Source organism: Rhamphochromis sp. 'chilingali' (assembly GCF_963969265.1).
Source record: "Rhamphochromis sp. 'chilingali' genome assembly, chromosome: 16".
Taxonomy (NCBI): domain Eukaryota; kingdom Metazoa; phylum Chordata; class Actinopteri; order Cichliformes; family Cichlidae; genus Rhamphochromis; species Rhamphochromis sp. 'chilingali'.
In genome coordinates, this window is record NC_137943.1 from 10,438,969 (window position 1) to 10,458,766 (window position 19,798).

Sequence of the window (19,798 nt, forward strand, 5' to 3'; positions counted from 1 at the left end):
TAGAGCACATGGAGACGCTACGGGAGGTTCTTGTCCGATTGAAGGGTGCCTGTTTGACAGTCAATTTGGCCAAATGCGAGTTTGGCAAAGCTGTGGTTACCTACCTAGGGAAGCAGGTGGGACAGGGGCAGGTACGCCCTCTCATGGCCAAAGTCCAGGCCGTCTTGGATTTCCCTATACCAACTACGCGGCGTCAGCTTCGCCGTTTTTTGGGAATGTGTGGCTACTATCGAGGGTTCTGCAAAAATTTCGCCACCGTGGTTATTCCTCTGACAGCCCTGACAAGTCCGTCGTGCCTGTTTTTGTGGAACTCTGATTGTCAGGATGCCTTTGACTCAGCCAAAGCCCTGTTGTGCAGTGCCCCAGTGTTAGGTGCCCCTGACTTCACTCGGGTGTTTAAGTTAGAGGTGGATGCCAGTGCGCATGGTGCGGGTGCTGTACTCCTGCAGGAGGATGACCAGGGTATTGATCACCCCGTGTGTTACTTCTCAAGAAAATTCAATACACATCAGGTGAATTATAGTACCATCGAGAAGGAAGCTTTAGCGTTACTCTTAGCCCTCCAACATTTTGAGGTGTATGTCAGTTCCAGCCCCGCTCCAACTGCTGTGTATACGGACCACAACCCCTTGGTTTTCCTCTCTCGCATGAGGAATAACAATCGGCGTCTCATGCGTTGGTCTTTGCTGCTGCAGGACTTTAATATTGACATCCATCATCTTAGAGGGGCTGATAATATTGTGGCCGATGCCCTATCCCGGGTGGAGACCTAGGTCTAGCATCTCTCTAATGAGATGCTTGATTTTAGGTGGGGGGGTGTTATGACCCAGGGTCATTATTTGTGGTACGGGGTTGTTATTGTTTGTATTTGTATTCAGCGATGCTTGTTTCCAGGTGGAGGCCGCCCATTGGTGGAGGAAGGAAAGAGGCCAGCTACAAAAGGGGTTGGACTGGGCCGGTGAGGAGACTTTTCCTGGTTCCCCGTGAGCTGTGTGGCTGGGGACCGTCGTGGCGTGTGACTGCACGGGGCTGCAATATTAATGCTGAAAAAGGGTTGTACCTGGGCTTGGTAGCTGTAGGGGTGGGAAGCCGTTTCTTTTATTCCCCTCTTTTTTCCTGTTTCGGGTAGGGAGACAGGTTAGAGAATTGTATTTTGTTTTGGAATCGTGGGAGGTAAGTTAGTTCTGTTTTTCTTTCTAGTGTGTTTTGTTTGTTGTTTTGGCATCGCCCACCCTGAAGCTCGCTACCTGTTCAGTGAATAAATTAACCAAACTCGTCATTCTGCCGTGGTGTGTTTTTTTTTGTTTGTCGTTGTTATGTATCGGGTTTATTTTTTGTTGTGTTGCACCCCGGCTTGACTTTTTAGTCTTTTGAGTGATTTAGTGAGATGTTATGCCAAAGCCTGCAGCATGTTTCTCAGAGCAGCACCCATCATTGCAGGAATAAACTCTCTTATTATGTTAAGCATAGCTTCAAGGACACCTTCAGGTTAGGTTTCAGCTATGAGGAGGAGAAAACATTAATTGAGAGCAAAATGATAGGCAGACTAAAGCAGGTGCAATCAAGATTGTAATTTTTCTAAATGACCTATTTCACAGCAGCCAATTTGATAAGAAATGGGGAACACTGGGTAACATTAATCCAGCTTCTGCTTCAATTAGATACAGAACCTTAATGCAGTTTGGTAACGTTTGTGATTGCCCAGTATTTCACTTTGAAAGGGAATGCTGGGAAATCTGTCTATAACATGAAAAGTTGCATCTGGGTTTTACATCAATACAGGATCCAAGTGTAAATAAGCCCCAGAGCTATTTGTTACGGGCATTTGAGTCTCTGATGATTCTCTCATTTAGAATGCGGATCTTGTACTTTATAAATTAATCTACAAAAGCACTTGCGGGCAATCTATATTATTACATTCCTGTTTCCGTATGTCTTTAAAAGCCTTTAGAAGGGATGATGTCTGGTCTCATTAGTCTACTTTCCAGTGGCCTTCCATTAAGCATCTTGAGTTTATAATACTGGATTTAAGAGTAAGTCAAAGAGTGACTTGTCACTCTCGGTTACACAGCAACCAAACGTATGAAGCGAGCCTACACCATAGTCAGTCCCGTATAAGGAAAAGTGTGCCACACTGGATTTTAATTTCTATACTAACCAGGGGGCTGTAATGAGAAATGGGAGATTAGCCATTTACCCTATGCAGAGAATGAGCCACATCTCTTTTTCTTCTTCTCTCCTTCCTTTCTCTTGCAAAGACCTGATTCCAATAGCACAAAACACAAAGGCATCTGCAGACCAAATTTTCAGAAACACCCTCACTGGCCTGCAGACTAAGCCACTGAAATTGCTGTGACAAGGCACTGAGAGCAGATTTTACATTTCCCACTGCAGACGAAAATTAACATAACTGTAATACTGCCCGAGGTCAAATTTCTTGTTCTAGAAAGTCTGCCCCTAGCAACAAGAAAGTGTAATTAAGACATGCTCAGACTTTAATCCCAGCTGCTGTTTGAACATCACCCGACAGTTACATGCAAACATAACACGCGCTCACGCATATTCGCCCACTTCTGCACGTCTGAGTAGGCCGTCTGTTTCTCTGTTTCTAAATGCATGCATTTTTTTCTTTCTTCTTCTTCTCACACACTGCACACTGGAGTCAGGCAGGAAGAACAAAGTCACAGACACCTATTGATGGACCCTGTGAGAGCTGATATTCTTAAGTGTGGACCCACCAAATACCCACTGTCCAATCAAAGAATCCTGAACCAACCCACCACAGAAACAGATTACTCAGACTGTGACTAAAGGCTTCCCCCCTCACCGCCAAAGCTTCTCTGTGTTAGCAAAGTGGCACAAAGCAACTTCTCCTCATGCCATGCGCATGATATAAGCTGTGAAATGCTTTAAACGTAATAATTATTAAGAGATTGAATACACCTCGAAGCACAGAGGATCACAAGGTTAGATGTGGTCTGGATGTTTGCTACCAAGCATAGAAAATCATCTGGAGTTGTAAGTACACTGGGTAAATAATTCATAGATAAATCCAAACACCTCACATTACTCTCAAAAGATGCAACGCTACCTCAATGCTCTGCTCTGTTTCTCTTTGCAGTAAAAGACTATAATATATATGCATCAGCATGAGCAAACTACGTCTTCAACTGAGTGCCTTTGGAAAAGCTGAAAGTGACAAAGCAGCTACGCTCTTTACCACAGCTTCTTTCATGCATGCAAAGCTCAGATGGTTCCATTAAAAGCACGGTACACTTGTTACAGATCAGAGATGTAGCATTTCGGTTGGCCTCATTTAAACTAATAGTAGAGAAATGAAATGATTCATTAGCTGTTTTCATGATTCTTTCTTAAGCCGTACTGAGCAGAGGAATATTACAGCAGACTTGGTCTGAATTCCTAAAGACTAAAATGTCACAACACTGATTTCATGCCAAACTGGGCAGATTAAACAAGTAACCACACTCCATCACCCTTAAGGCCTATGGGAACATGCCAAGACTGTCAGTATAACATTGGTAATAGTTTAATTTGGGACACTCATCGGAAAACATGTAAGTCTTATACGCAACCCGGATTGGTTAGTCTTTGCATTTACAAAGCCAATTTTACAAGCCCGTAGAATAAAGCAAATGCAAGCTTGCACATAGAGCAGGGCGATATGGCCAAAAATATTTATCATGATATATATTTGAAAATTTGCGATAACGATATAACCGACGATATAATTGATGCGAGACAAAATACAATTCCACAACATTACTAGCGCAAAAAGACAACCTTCCATTTATTTTCACTTAAACAAGAAGCTGGTTTTTATGTACATTAAAGCTTTATAAAAATGTAACAGTGCAAATGCAAATTCCTTGCTGAAAGTTTAACCAAAAGGCATTTCCAGTAGAAATGGGCTGACATATCCTGAGCATAACCATGTATAATATCCACTGAAGTTAAAAAGAGGTGCTTTGCAACATTAAACTGCAGTGTGCAGTACGCATTTTTCGGACCATAAGGTGCACGGGATTATAAGGCACATTAAGCGAAACAAAGCAGTCAGATAAATCAAACTTTATTAAACTCATTCTTCTTGCTTCCTCCACTTCTGTACCATTGATTCATTAATGTTGAATTCTCTGGCAGCTGCTCTATTCCCATGTTGTTGCAGTATATTAATGACTAACCTCGTATTGTGGATGGATTATCTCAGTTGTTCTCCTGACTGAAGTTTGGTCCGTTTACAGTATCCTGCCATGCGATTGCATTTGTCTCTAACCATGAAGAACCTTCACGTTAACTTTTATAAGTGGAAAAGTGTTAGTGTTCGTCCTCCAGCTTCACTGTTTATGTTATGCTAACATAGCTGTGTCGCTAGCGATCACGTAGCACATCATTATATACCAGCTAGCCCAACTTCAGTAACCCTACAAACGTCAATGCTGTTTAGTTTCCTGTCTTCATTTATGTTGGAAGTGATAGCAGAGCTGCACGTTTGATTTTTTTCAGAAATCTCTCCGTCAGAACATGCTATATCATGCTTAGGTAACTAGCGAAACTAGCGAGCTAACTTCCGCTAGCTTCCTGCTAACTTCTAACTCCGTTAAATGTAATAACTTTTGTTTTCATGGATGCCTGGAAGTTAAACTTTATAGTTACACCTGGTAAAGCAGCAATGCTGATCGTTTTATTAAAGATGAAAGAATTTAGACAGTTTTTAACTCTAAGTGATGCTGCAGTGTTGTTTGACCTGAAGCATACGGAGTTTAGGACCCAGATTACTCCCAGATTTAAGAGCATCTTAGTCCGACAAATATGACAATAACAACGGCCGCTTGCATGTTCTGCAAAAAAATGTGCTTTGTCGTGTATCTGACGGACAAACACCAAACCAGTTCCACATCACTGAAGTTGCACCATTTTTACAAACCAATTCTGGTTCATCTGTTTCACTCAACAATCGGCCATGTGCGTATGAAAACAAAGGCACTGCGCATCCGCGTTTTACTCCCATTCTATCGCGATATTTCATTTTCCTATCGTTGCCTAACATTATACCGGTATTACCGTGAACGGTATAATATGGCCCAGCCCTACTTGCACATTTCCTTAAACACCATGACATCATTTCCAGTGGGCTGTGTTAAATGTGTTGCAGCTTTACGATGCAATAGCATCCTCATGTTGCATGAGGCAATTTAATGAAGGTTTTTTCTGGGACATTTTCACTCCTATTTCTACCCTGTAAGAATATATGTGGAGTGGATATTCAAAGTAGGCCAGGGTACTGTACTATATGCAAAAGTGTGACTTCTGCTGTGTGGATAGAAAAAAGTAATAGTTCACTGCACCAGACTTTGCAGATTAGTGAGTAAAAAAGCACTGTAAATTATTGATGTCATGGTTTAGGAGGAGTCACATACAAAATGGGTACAAAACAAAAGCGATAGATGTGCACACTGTAATAATCCTGTAAGAAATACTGTTTCTTAGAGGTCAATATTTTATTTTTTAAGCTTGAGCTCACCAAACTGTATGCAGTTAATGGGTTTCCTGCTAGGCTTATAACTAACAATAAACTACAATTTGCTAATAAAAAAAACTAAATCTTTTGGTAGAAGCCACTTATTTGTTTCTATAAAACCGATGTTGCAACATAATCTAACACACATACATGCATTTTGGCTTTAGCACTTGAACCATATAGACAGTACTCTCTTCAATCAGTTCGCAGATCCAGTGCCCCGCTTGTACTGTTTGAGAGAGTTTGGAGGGAGAATTCAGAGATGACAGGTGGACTGGTAACATAAAAAAGAAAGGGGGGGGTTTACCTATATTAATATCAGCAAGGCAAAGCATCAAGAGGAAAGGTTTTATTGCCTAAAATGAAAAGAGTGGGTTGTCTGGACTGATTGCAAACAGGCTGATGGAAGCACACAGTGCCTCCATCAACCTTCATGTGCAATCAACAAATGGACCAGGCTAGCATTTTTAAGACACAGGCTACACATCACTATTGGTAAGCTACAATGTAATCAGGGCTGGAAGAAGTAGTCTTGTCCAAGCAAAAATACTAGCACAACAATCCAGATTTGATTGCTTTTTGTGTATCTAATATTGTAATCACCATCTTACACATCATCTTACAAGACACAACATTGCTTCTTCAGAAATGTTCCCTATATGTTCCATATAAGTGAAAAGTGATAGAGTAATATTTTGAATAGAGTATCCCTGTTGATTTTGTAAAACAGAGATATAATAGCATGAATGAAATATAAATAAATAGCACAATGACTTTATATATTTATATATTTGAACCCCCAGTGTAAGCTGCTTTGCCACTCCTTGACTTAAAGTTAAACACAGAAAATCTGATTCACACAGCCGTGTTAGAAGAGCAGGAAAGCTGCATTAATGCCAGGTGTTTCCAGCAGCCTGGCTGCCTGAGCCTGAGCAGATGTTCTGCAGTGAGTGGCTCTTCTTTCAAACCAATTGGCATTGCTTTTAGTTTTGTACTCATGCTTGAGTAAGAGCTTTGTCTCTGTTAACTTTGCGATTTAGTTGTCTTCTTTCTGTGCAGAGTGCAACAGAAAACTCAACCTCAACTCTCACCTCTCTAAAGGAGAGACTACAGCTGATTTCTAATTGGCTGTGTGTCTTATCGGCTACACTTTATCTGATCTGCATCTGAACAATAACACAGCAAAACAACCACTCTAAAATCAATGACACTGCAGCACTCTTTATCCCTGCCCCCATGCCTTGCCCCGCTCCGCAACGACACCCTCCTTGGCTCTGCCTCCTCTTTCACTCCTTTTATTTCTCTAAACTCGGCATCAGTGTGGTTCTTCTTTTTCTGGTGATCCATGTCACAAGAGATTACATCATTACCCATTCACAAAGGGTATGCACAAACCAATAAAATAGACCACGTTTTCATTTCATGTGAACTCAATGCCTTTCAGTGTGCAGCCAGGGTGTGTCTTGTGCATCCATACTATGTGCGTACGTGTGATGGGCCAATGGCTATGCATTTGCATTTAAAACATATCTATCTCTAGGCAGAGCTTAGCCGCTCAGCTTTGATCGCAATATTCCTGCCGGAAGCACACGGGGTCAAGTGCGGCTCAGACAAACCATCTGCTAGCTAACGTTTCCCACTTCTCTGCTTGCATTTCCAACTACTTCCAAGAAAACTTTTGCTCGAATACTAAGCCACAACTTTTGTGTTAACACACACAGACAGGGTGAATAATGAATAAGCATTATGTCATTATATATGATTAAATTAGAAAGCTTATATTTAAATCATATCTATGATTTAAATATAAGCTTTATAAATTAAACAGGCATGACTGACCTTTTCTGAAATGAGATGTACTTTCTCCTTCTGCCTGCAGAAATCTATTAAAACCTCCACACAGCAGTGTGATTAAACATGAAAATAATGGTAAAATAAGTTTCATTACAAATTCAAAACCAAGTTATAGCTACAAGATTTTGGTAAGATTTTTCACTGTGTGTTTTTGCGCATTCATAGTTAATATCTAAATCAAAACACACCCAAGCAGGTTTACACAGCCCATTTTTTTGTGTGCAGACAGAATATTTCAAGGAAAACTAAATAATCTAATTGGGTCTGCTGCTGCTGTTTTCAAATGCAGATTTCACATGAGCGAAAGCATCTTTCTGAAAATCTTTGATGTAAGAAAGGCCTGCGGGGGACAGCAAAACAAGTTACTCTGAACGGATGGTTATGTTACATTCCTCTAGTCAAAAAATGGCAAATCTTTCTTTGTTCAGATCTACAGTACAGATCTAGCAGTCTAGACATTTGATTAGCCCATGTAAAACCATTTTCCTGCTAATTGGAAGGTCATTGTTGAAGAGAAATCATTTGATAGTCCACGTCTGTACAGATTCAAGGCTTCTCTTGCTTAAATCTCTACTGCTGAGAAAATTAGTTCAAGTCTCATTCTAATTTGTTATGACTGTTCAGGTAATGCAATGCCTGACACAATAAAACCCTCATTTAACTTAGGCTTAGCTCACACATTCTGCATTTCTGCAGAAATTTAATTATATGTCATTCCTTAAGAGGAAAGGGAAGCTAATAGCATTTCCTCAGGCGATGGGAAATTAAATATAACTGAGTGATAGTATTTAGGCAAAACTAGAAATTTCAGAACCTTACTCTGATATTTGAGGCTTTTTTTACAGCAATTTACTTACATTTTGTAAACTTACTTTAAAAAAAACATGATGTATGTATGATATATGTTCCAACACATTTCAATAGCAAAATTCTGAAAATGTAATAGTACTTGTTTTCTTTGTTAGGACAGGTATTGTAGGCAGCATATGTCCTAAGACTGCAATTCTTACGGCACTGGCAGGGCAGCATACACCTACAAGTGTTCATGTCTGTCCTTGTATGCTGAAGAAGAAGAAAGAAACCCAGAAGCACAGGAAAACTACCATATAGTGTAAATTGTGCCATGATAGCTCCAGCCTGACTTTGAATCAGCTATGTTCCACAGGGTAAAATGTTAGCAATGGCTAACGTTGCATAAATGCAAAAGCTAACTTAAAATGACTTACATTATCTCAAATAGTAAAGTCAGTATGCCACTTATCAGCCTTTCATTGCGTGTCCACAAATTGTAATGTTAACATTTTTAATAAAGTTACTTTTTAATAAGGGAGTTTATGTTTGCTCAATTCTGCAGTTGACAACCATGCAATAGGATATTGCTTGTTATAAGGATAACCACTGTTTGCGCCCTTTGTCTGGAGATTTGAATGGCTCTTTAGGCCAGCTGGATTGTCCACAGTTCATTTCAAGCTACGCGCACTGTTCTGATGGTTGCTGTAAAGGTGGAGACATGTAGGCAGGTGGTATGATTCAACGCAGTGACAGCCCGCATGCAAAGCTTCAACACTGTGATGGTGGCGATGTAATGAGTCAGTATGTAGCTGGGCAAAAGGAAGCGAATATGGCCTGTGTGAGCAGAGGTGACACTCATACTTTATCCGGCTACATTGAATCATCAATAAAACGAAAGAGTCCGAGGGCTATGGTTGCTGTGTCATAGCTATTTGCTCATCATTCCAATTCACTACCGCACACAGTGCTGACGCTCTGTGTTGCCCTGGCCTGACTTCAGAGATGCATAATATCCTCAGTAGTTCTGTGATGAATATGTTTACTCATCCAAAAAAAAAGATAAATCAAAATAAAGTAATACTCACAGCCACAATCATCCAATCCCAACATTGTCGCAGCTGTCAGAAGAGATTCATGAGCACGGCTGTTGTGTCACATGAAGTCGCATTTTTCACCAAAATGAGTCACAAGTTGCTAAGTGCCACAGCTCTTGGAGTGTGTGCCAACATCATCCCTTGTGGGTCTGGTTTTTTTTTTTTTTTTTCCTGACAGTGATTCTGGATGAAAGGCGCTGTCTGCCTGGATGCCAGCGGCCCCAAGGCCTGGGTTCACAGAGCAGGCAGCCGCTCTCGAACATCCAGCATGTGTCTTATCGATTTTCAAAGTGACCTGGGTTCATTTCACTGCCACTGAATCACTTTTACAAAAAACTACAGGGATGTGTAACAGAATCACTTTATCAGTTAAAACAAGCATCCCAGATCTCAAACACAAAGTGCCCTACCTCACCACCATATGTAACTTCCAGTACTTTAAGAACACTGCTCTAGAGTTTACAGGATACATTTTACACCATGAGCTAAATATCTAAATATTTTGGGTTAATGACGGCCTTTAAACGATATGATTAAAATTCCAGCCCTGTAAAGTTTTCATTGATTTTAAAACAGTTAAATATTGAAACCAGAACCCAGTGTTAACTCCATAATAAAGATTCTCTGCACAGACTTTAGCTGATGAAGTTATTTTAGTGCCTCAGCAGTATTTCGGTAGTTCAACAGAATTGAAACAGTAAGTTTCATGAGGCGAGACACACTGCTAAGAGTGTCCTCAGAGAAATATCTGCTTTTTATCCCTTGAAATAAACACAGATTTCTGGGAGGTGTAATCTTTAAAATGATGCATACAAATGGTTTTCACTGAGGTGAAGGCACTAAAAAGACAAGTGGAAAAAGGGATAAATATGTGGCAGATGATGGGAAGAGGCTGAGGCTGAGTGATGTTTTATACCCCCACATTAATCCCCTCTCTCTCGCTCTGCAACGTTGTGTAACGACACACACTAATCTGAGATAATAGCTCAATTGGAGCTGCAGACTTCTTAATGATCACTTAGGGCAAGCTGGCTTGGAGACATGCAGATACAGGGCAGTAGGCCAGTAGCACCAGCAAACAAGCAAATAGTAATACACAAACACACACACGCACACACGTCGATAAGTTAGCATAATGTGGAAGAAAATATCTGGTTAATCTGTAAAACCAGAGACATTATAACAGAACGACACATGAGCTTATCGTGTTCTGACGCTTATGAGCAGTCGAGGTTCACAACAATTATAACTATATAGCAGCACGTACATTTAGTTCTTATCGTAATAAAGATGTAGGTAAATATACGCTTCTCTTTTTTTGCCACACTGTAGTCTTGGAAGTAATTAGTGTTGCATTTGTTCCAAGTGTGCTGTTGGGTTGAACCGGAACTGTTGAGTTAGTCCTTTCTATTGGTGTCTACACATGCAGAGGAGAACTTGGGGGGGGGTTAAACACCTATTATTTTCAGTAAATTCATCAAATTTGCAAATCAGATTTTTACTGGTGAGCTCCTTTTTTTAATTCCATTATCCACTGAAATTAAACCACGTTCATTTAAAAAGGGGTTCTAAGATAACAGGATTGTAACAAGCTGTTTCCAGAAGGACTGTGGTTTGACTGAAGGCTGATTTAAAAACATTTTATAGCATTTTAATTGCTCAAGATCGCTGTGAATGAATGGCCTGGCCTGTATCTATATAGCGCTTTACATACAGTCATCCACCCATTCACACACACATTCACACACTGGTGATGGCAAGCTACATTGTAGCCACAGCCACCCTGGGGCGCACTGACAGAGGCGAGGCTGCCGGACACTGGCGCCACCGGGCCCTCTGACCACCACCAGTAGGCAACGGGTGAAGTGTCTTGCCCAAGGACACAACGACCGAGACTGTCCAAGCCGGGGCTCGAACCGGCAACCTTCCGATTACAAGGCGAACTCCCAACTCTTGAGCCACGATCGCCCCGTAAATGAAGGTTGGACCTGATTTTTTTAGACTACATAAATAAATTACATAATGAGGAAAACTTTTTGCTTCTAAGGAGCTTGCTTTCGCAAACATTATCCAGGCTTTCTGAAGGTCTTTCAAAGTTCTTCTTTGAACATTGGCTGCTTTTTTACTCATTTTAACTCCAGTCCCTGTACCTAAACAAATTTACAGGAATGTTTTTCTTTGTCAAATCACTTAAAACGTACCTATGAATCAGTCAAGCATAGAAAAGACAACTCAAGCGATGTACCAGTGAGTCTCTACACATAACAGACAACTTAGAACCAATTTTTTTTTTGTATCTTTAGGCACTTTGCTACTAGTAGCCTATCACAAAACACCAATTTTTTTCCAATTTCTTTAGTTGATTTGGTGATTCCCAAACAGCTAAGATGTGCAGTTTATGTTTTGTTTAGGAACCTGGATAAGTAGAGGACAACAGAAGAACTGCCAGGCCTAAAAAAAAACTATATAAAGAAGATGAACAGTATCTGAAAATCAGTTCCTTGAGAAACAGGAAAAAATCCATCAAAGGTCTGACACAGGACCTGAGAGATGCATCTGGCCTTTCAGTTGATCCATCTACTGTTCACTGAAGCCTCATCAGAAATGGTCTCAGTAGACGTGTGGCTGTCAAGAAGCCATTCTTAATCAACGGAAACAAGGAGAAAAGGCTGAGGTATATTCAGAGGGTGGGAGAGAGGTGCAACACTGTGTGTCCACAGCCATCTGTAAAACACAGTGGGGGCTCAGTCACAGTTTGTGAGACTGCATTTCAGCCAGTGTTGTTGTAGATCCGAAAAAATTGATGATGAAGTAACTTGCATATTGGGACAGTAGGAATCTCATTCATCCATTCATGTCCTTTACTTATTTGATCATGAGGCATTTGGCTACTTTAAGAGAATTCTAGCTACTACCATCATCTTCATTAGCTACAGCTAAGTTTCTCACTTTGACATAAACACAGAAAAGTACCATCAGATTTTGATCCAGCATGCAATACCATGTGGAAAGCATTTCATAATTTAATATATTCCCAAACACACTGCTAATGCAGTAAAAGCATATCTAGATAGAAAAACATTCAGTGGAACGCTATAAGCAACGATTGTCCTCCCCAGAGCCCAGACCTCAACTTTATTGAAGCAATGTGGGATCATCTTGACAGAGAACTGAACAAAAGGCAGCCAACATCCAAAGAAGAGCTTTGAGTGTCTCTAGAATAAATAACTATTCCTGGAGACTACTTAAAGAAATGTGTTGAAGAATAAAGGTAGTTATACCTTCATACTTTCAAGCTCATAAGAATTATACAAACTCTGTTTTTGTAAACAAGAATAAAGCTCTTAAATGCTCTAGTAAGGTGCATCAGGGGACTTGTTGACATGTTTTTCAACATAACAGGAAATAGAACACTACTGCTGTTATTCTCCTTAAAAATGGGAAAACACTTGCTATTGCAGTAATACAAACATTATTTTGTTTTTCTTCTTTAGGCAGAAGTTTTCAACTTCCACAACTGCTTAATAATCTCAAAGATCTTCCACAGACTTTGTTTCTTGAGGAAAAGATCAAGTGGACAGATCAGAAAGATCAGAAGATCAGTTTGTTTACCGAACTGACATGTTTTAAAAGCCATACATTTTTGCAATAAAAACATTTGCTTTATCGTAGCTTTTCAAATTGGTGACTAATTGAGGCATTATCACATCTTTGTGAATTAACATAACATAAATTGACCACAGACCTGACAGAAAAAATGCCTCATAGCTTGGAGAGATAAAGGCGTAATCCTTTCCACGCTGTGTCTGTTGACAACAGCCGTGGAGATTATGGGGAGAATTTGATAGGAACACAAAACAACCTCCCAGACTCACACTGTAGGGTCATAATAATTTCTTTTCCCACTTTCTATCACTTCAACTTCACTCAATCACTCAAGCTTCAAAGAACACAGACAAAAAAGATTCAGACACTGTGGGGTGAAACACACTCACTCAAGAAATGTTTTTAACTCTGATAAGCCAAAAATACAAGGCATCTTTTTTTTTTCTGAAACCTCAGCGACACAAAGCAGAACCTCACACAGAATGGTATTATTTTTCTGAATTTACAAGTAGATCTCAGCAGGTGGCAAAACTGTTTCCTCGTGTCTGATCAGTCGGCATTACTTTGTGAAATATTGCTGTCAACTAGCCTGGGTGGGTGATGTCAACACAGCTAGGAGAAAAATAACCTGTCAGAGCAATAAAAACAGCCGGAAATACCCAAAAAGTAGAGCTGGCGGGAAGCGTGTTCGACCAGCTGTCAGTGCCAACAGAAACAGAGAGTCATGAGGCTGTAGAGAGTTTTAAAGTGGAGTCCATTTAGCTTTCTGTGGGAATCTGCTGCGTGAGTGCAGAAAAAGAAGTGAAGATGTTGTAGATAGGCCAAAGTTGTTCCAAAAAGTATGTAAAAATAGTTCGCCAAGTGAGCATTCAGAGATGTGGATATTTATGATAACAAAGGACTTTTCCCTTTTTGAAAGAGGAAAGCCTTGAAAAATAAAATGCAGAGGATAAGCGGAAGATGACTTACTGCTTAACAGATAGTTTTATTTGCAGCCAAAGAAATACCATAAGCATAATAAAGCAAAGAAAAAGAAGGAAGGATTTCAAAACAAAATCCAGTGAGCTATTTTGAATTGATGACAAAAAATACTCTGTCAGCAGGGGAGGCACTGTCTGCCTTCAAGAACTTAGCAAGCAGCCAAATAAAAAAACAATAATATTGACTGACATAATCTTACCTATTCTCATATCATAAAACCAATTTACAGATCATGCACGAAGTAGACCATATTAAAAAATATTGACCGATTTCTTCGCACTCAAGCTATTAAAAGGACCTCAGTGTGCCTCAGATGTGTGAGTTCTAAGGACTCTTAATAGAGCTTTAAACAAGCATTTATCAAGCATTGAACAGAGGCTTCTTAATTTCCTGAAACTTGGTGTGTTAGCAGGCCTGTGGTTTCGACACTATAGCAGAGAATCTGCATCCACCGAAAGGCTTTAGAACAAAGAAATAAAAAAATGACTACGGGAGGTTTGGAGGAGTGCCGGCAGATTCAAAAGTGAGTGTGGCAATGAGGGAGTGGTGGAGGTTTATTAACTAAGAGAAGACAAAGAGAGGAGGCATGCAGCCTGTTGCTGACTCTGCATCGCGGTGTAAAACAACAGAAGACTTTGAGCGCTACGTGGCGATGTGAAATGCCTCCCTGCAGGTGTGAATGTTAAATTCATGAATGCAAATGAAATAGATTCCTATCACATCCGAGGATGAGAGGAGAGTCAAGCGGACACTCTGGACTTTGAAGGTAGCGCAGATAGATGGCAAGTGGGCGATATGCTGCTATAATCAGGACGAGGATTAAACGCCGACTTCGCATCAGAGTCGGCACAAATTGGACTTTAAGAATTCAAGGAGGAATTCTTTTGTTGCCTCCACTGCTGTCAACTCCAGATGCAGCGAGAGGGAGGGAGGATTTGCGTCTCATCCTCACCCAGGAACTTATGCAACCAGTAAACAAAATGTACAGTTTCTTATATATGGACTGAACTTCTCTGCTGCAGAAATACAGTGTGCACATGCATTAGTACTCATGTGATTCTGTTTATTCTAACATGTGTCTGGCCCATACATGTGTCTGTACATAGTTAGGGACTGCAATTATGCATGTATGAATGTATGGGTCCCCGCAGTGAGTGAACGGTCAGTGGGGAATAGTTTGATAATGGGGGGATGGTAGGGGTGTACTGAGTGATAGGGATTGCAGTCTCGGGGGTGAACTAGTGGGGGATGGTGTTAACAAAAACAGGGTAAAGGATGGAGAAGCACCATGGTGCATAAAGATTACTGGTATGAGAAATTCTGGTGTGTTTTAGACACCTGTTCTGCCAGCGACAGTCAGGTTAGAAAGAAAGTGACACTGGCATGACAAATAAGGAGCTGCAGCTCCTTCCTGTCAGCATATTTCATAACCATGGTCTGTTGCACACATTCAGTCACTGAAATATCTGGCTTGGCATTGTGTTATGAAATATTATATTTTCAGCAAAAAAAAAAAAGTGAGACAATCCACTCAGCCATTCAGAAACTTAATTTAAAAAATGCTACCGCTTCACAGCCAACGAGAACCAACGGTGTCATTTCTGAACAGGATTTGCTGTATTTACAAGCTAAATCCTCAGCACCTTCTCCCCCCAACGCAGCATATGTTGTACAGGTTTTCACCTCACCGCCTAACACCGGCTGACTTCTGTCTTTTCACATGAAGAAAGAGAAAAACGGCTTACAGAGGCAACCTGTGAGAATGACTCAAAGATAAGTAAATCATTCTTTAACAATTGCCAGAGTACAGAGGAGTACAATTTTAACAACCAACATCCTTAGCATCTCTCTGATCACACACTACAGAGAAGCGGGTACAGAAACCCTGCATCTCTGCTCAGGGAAACAAGCGCCTGCCCAGCAGATACAACAGACCACACAGGAAAAGGAGATGGACACAGAGTGAAGGCCACACATGTACCGCTCTCTAATAAAACAACATGTAATGCTTTACAGTCATAATCATCAAATGGTGGGCTGACAGTAAGTCTCAGCTTAAAAGGCTTTCAGAGGGAGTGTTTTCACTCAAACCCTAAATGTGTCAGAAGCTCCTCCTTATGGAAAACACACGAGGGGGTAATAAACCCACAAACAATTTCCTATGAAAGAAATACAGAGGAAATAAAGCCTGGCAGAGCAATCACTTTTCTCCAAACGTCAGAATTCGTGTGCGTGTCTGAAACAGTGACACATGAATGTTTTAGGAGCAAACAGGCTCCAAATGACCTGCTTTTCTGCGTGCCTGAGGACACGTCCTGCTGGGACGGAGACGAGAAGCAAGGAAAGAACAGGGAAACACCTCCATACACGCATAGGAAGTATAAGGTGGTTGTATACAACAGGTCTGTGTGGGGGATGGAGTTTTGTGGAAGAGAAAGGGAGAGAGAGAGAAAACATAAAAACAGAGAGATGCATGAGAAGAAAGAGAGAGTGTATGCATTATGAGATCGCGTGGGGAGGTGTAGAATTTTCTCCCGAGCCACAATTAACCCAGACACAAAAGAAGCTGCACTGCAAACACGCAAATCTCGGCTTCAGCTTTGGCACAACTTCACTGGTTTCAGCACGAGCATTCTTTCAAAATATAGGCCACTGGTTTGCTGTCAAAAAGGAAAGCAGAATTCTATTATTTCCACCCAGAACAACACATCCAAGATACCTGTCAGAGCTTTGTGCACTGGAGCGATGCACCACGCAGTCTGTCCCTCACCTGGACAGCTTTTCATTTGAAGATGATTGGAAAATGGTTCCACCCAATCAACCCGCATTTTAGGAAAACACGCTTGTTGAGTGCTCTATTTATAGGAGGAGAAGGGATGAAATCACCTGCATGCGCTCTTAGCCTGAGGCGAACGCACACATCCTCACTCAAAGCATGATTGCATTTGTGCGTCTTTGTAAACTCTGCTGGCTTTTATGGAATCAGGGCCGTTGTGAACAATGCGTGAGTAGAAAGAAAATTGATAAAATCCTAATAAGATAGCAAAGCCAGCAAAAAAAAATCTAAAGCTATGAAAGGGCAGAAACCTAGGAGGGATGCGGGTTCATTTTCTGGTTCATGACTTTTAACACAATAAGAAAACACAACTTAAAATACACAGGCTGAAGCACACACTCGAATCGTGATCAAAATTGAAAGACTAGCTCTAATGAATACTCAGAGCTAAACTTTTTCTAGTACTATTGATGGTTAGGATCACACTGACTGGACTAATCCTCATGATAATACGGTGGGATGTTTTTATGATTAAGCAGGGATGGAGGGGTTGCACTGTTATAATCATTAATATAGTTAATGTCTATTTTCATCATGCTTTAACATGTTATTGTGTAATAACGCCTTAGTCGTGGCAGGTCCACAGTCAACATATTTAATCTGTGTTTATTTCTCCTTTAATTTTAACACTTACGACAGTTTTCTTCATCACTGTTGTCTGAGCAGTCGTCATCATCGTCACACCTCCAGATGGTCGGTATACACCTTTTGTTGCTGCACTGAAACTGTCCATCCTCACACTCATCCGTGGCTGCAAGAAACAAAAACAAAAACAAAAACAAAAGGAGAGATAAGAGTCCAGATGGATGAGCAACAATTGGATATAACAGTAATCTCTTGTAGGCTAGTTCAACTGTCATTTGCAAATGAATGCCTAATTGATATTCAGTCTTCATTCAGGTCAATTGGGTGAAGGGCTAGAGGCGTCATGGTGCATGCTTTCTTTCAGATAGCGGTCTCCTTTTTCCCAGGATATTTAACAGTTCAAAGACAGAAGGGCTCAGAAGAGGCCCAGGGTCTGCACGACTCAATTCTTCCAAACGTAAAGACAAAGATTCAGTCAGTCAGTCTGTGCTACTACAGCTACTACCTCTGATGCAGTATGGATGACAGATGCATGACAGACACGCAGAGGCTTTTTCCTATCCTGAAACCTCACCTATTACATTTTTAAAGTGAAATAAACAACACACTTGCGCATTAATTTGTTTTTAGAAAGTAGTCCCTTTTAGCCTTTTTGCTCTCTTGGTATCACACGGACGCTCGCGCGCGCCGAGTAGAGAGCGCTTCCAGTCAGCTCAGCATCACACACCAGCCTTTATCTACTATTTCAATAGCGTTTCGCGCGCAGAGGGGGGCAACGATTTTCAACTGACCTTTTGTGAAATGAAGCCTGAGGACGAACAAATTAAAAAGTAGCAATATCCTTAAATCCGTCAACATTTCTGGAGAAGGTGATGGAGCTCATTCACATCCACGAAACAAAGCCCAAAAGCCGCTCTTGTTGTAGCGCTGCGACGCCGCTGCCTGCCTCTCCGCCGTGTGAAACTCCCCCTCCCTCCGCCTCACTGGCTACCCGGCGCGTGACGACAGCGCGCGGGGCGGGGACAGTTACGCTACACAATGCGATACAGTAGGACAGTGACCAAAGGCATGAAATAATACAAACTATTAAGGCAAATTTCTTGAACTAGCTTACTTTAAAAATAAATGCATTTATTTATCTTTTGCTTGTGTCTTGTGGTATCTTCATTTTTATGTGTGGTTGTTTATTTTGCGATTGCGGCGAAATAAAAACTGTAACTAAAAACTTTTTTTGCCTCTCTAGATCACAATGTCATACAATAATGAAATCTTTGAAGGCAGATTTTCTAAAAAAAAAAAGAAAAGTTGAGTAGAATAGAAATAAACGGCAGTTCTTTTTTTGTTTTTTGTTTTTTGTCTTTGCAATGGTGCTTTCTTATCCCATACAGTTTTAAATTGTATTTGTGACATTAGGCAGAAAAATCAATTTTTTAACATTATTTGGACAAATAACAATAATAATACAATACAATTTGCCGCTTGCCTTACATGTTAAAGAACCCCGCTTCAACCTGGGAGGAGATACAACCCCATGTCTGAAGGGGTCACAAGCTATTTTACTCCTGATGCAACTCCCGAACCTGGATAAACAGGAGGGTTATCTCAGCTATCATATCTGGTGTAAAAATTGTGCCATACCAAACTTACAGATACTAACTGTGCAGCTTTTAGAGTAGGGAAAAAACATTGGCCTACAGGGGACAGACCAAAATAAGTGTTGGGCTATTATGACTAGGTGATGGGACAAGTCCAACGCTGGTGTGATTCTGGTGTGATTAGCTCAAAATAACACCATAAACCTAAGCTCATAACAAATGTTAAATACAAATATGCAATTTTTTTATTTCAGTATTGAGCATTCCTGGGTTTAAAATAGGTTGAAAAAATAGTTGGTCTTTTTTGGGGAATATAATTACATGTTTGCATATATAAATTCAGGCCAAACTGGGGGGGTTTCTCCATATTGCTCCATAGTAAGAGTCTAATCTGGCTGATGCGATCAGTATATTGAGTCCTGGTGATTCCTGGTTCTCTCCTTCATGGTTATGCTAAATGCAGTGCTTATTATGTGTGTATTATTATTATTATTATTATTATTATTATTATTATTATGTCTTGAAAATATATGTTGCTCAAAGAAAGCGTCTCTAAGAAAGCATTTTTATTGTTTTGAGTCTTTCATTCAGATCCCTCATTATTTTCTGGCTTTTCTGGACATTTTTCTGGCTATGTGAAGTATTGGTAAGTTATGGAACTTACCTGCTGGGAACAAAGACGCTGCAACCAGGGGGAGGGATGAACCAAATGATCTTTCCTGTTGAAATGTGTAACAGATTTTGATGTAGCACATTTATCAAAGCCTTTTTTTTTTCTCTGAGTGTTCTAGTTTTGCTAATCAAGGGCATGTATGAGTGAGAAAGAGAGTGAAAGTAGTCTGAGAGCTGCCCATGTCATACCCACTGAGCCAGTGAAATCAATTTTGGAGCATGACAGACAGGTAATAGTGGTACA

General features: G+C 40.6%; 1 protein-coding gene across 3 annotated transcripts in view; it reads right to left on the minus strand.

Annotated features, from left to right (window-relative positions):
* LOC308412860 (low-density lipoprotein receptor-related protein 8-like) overlaps nucleotides 1-18,241 on the minus strand; it is a 93,570-nt gene extending 75,329 nt beyond the window's left edge. For all 3 annotated transcript variants that reach the window (XM_080907498.1, XM_080907499.1, XM_080907497.1), the window contains exons 1-2: nucleotides 18,079-18,241; nucleotides 17,337-17,453 (exon numbers count right to left, since the gene is read on the minus strand). In XM_080907498.1, the coding sequence (XP_080763624.1) occupies nucleotides 17,337-17,453; nucleotides 18,079-18,145 (184 nt within the window). In that variant the 5' untranslated portion in view covers nucleotides 18,146-18,241. The remainder of the gene's footprint in view (nucleotides 1-17,336; nucleotides 17,454-18,078) is intronic.
* Nucleotides 18,242-19,798: the final 1,557 nt, after the last annotated feature.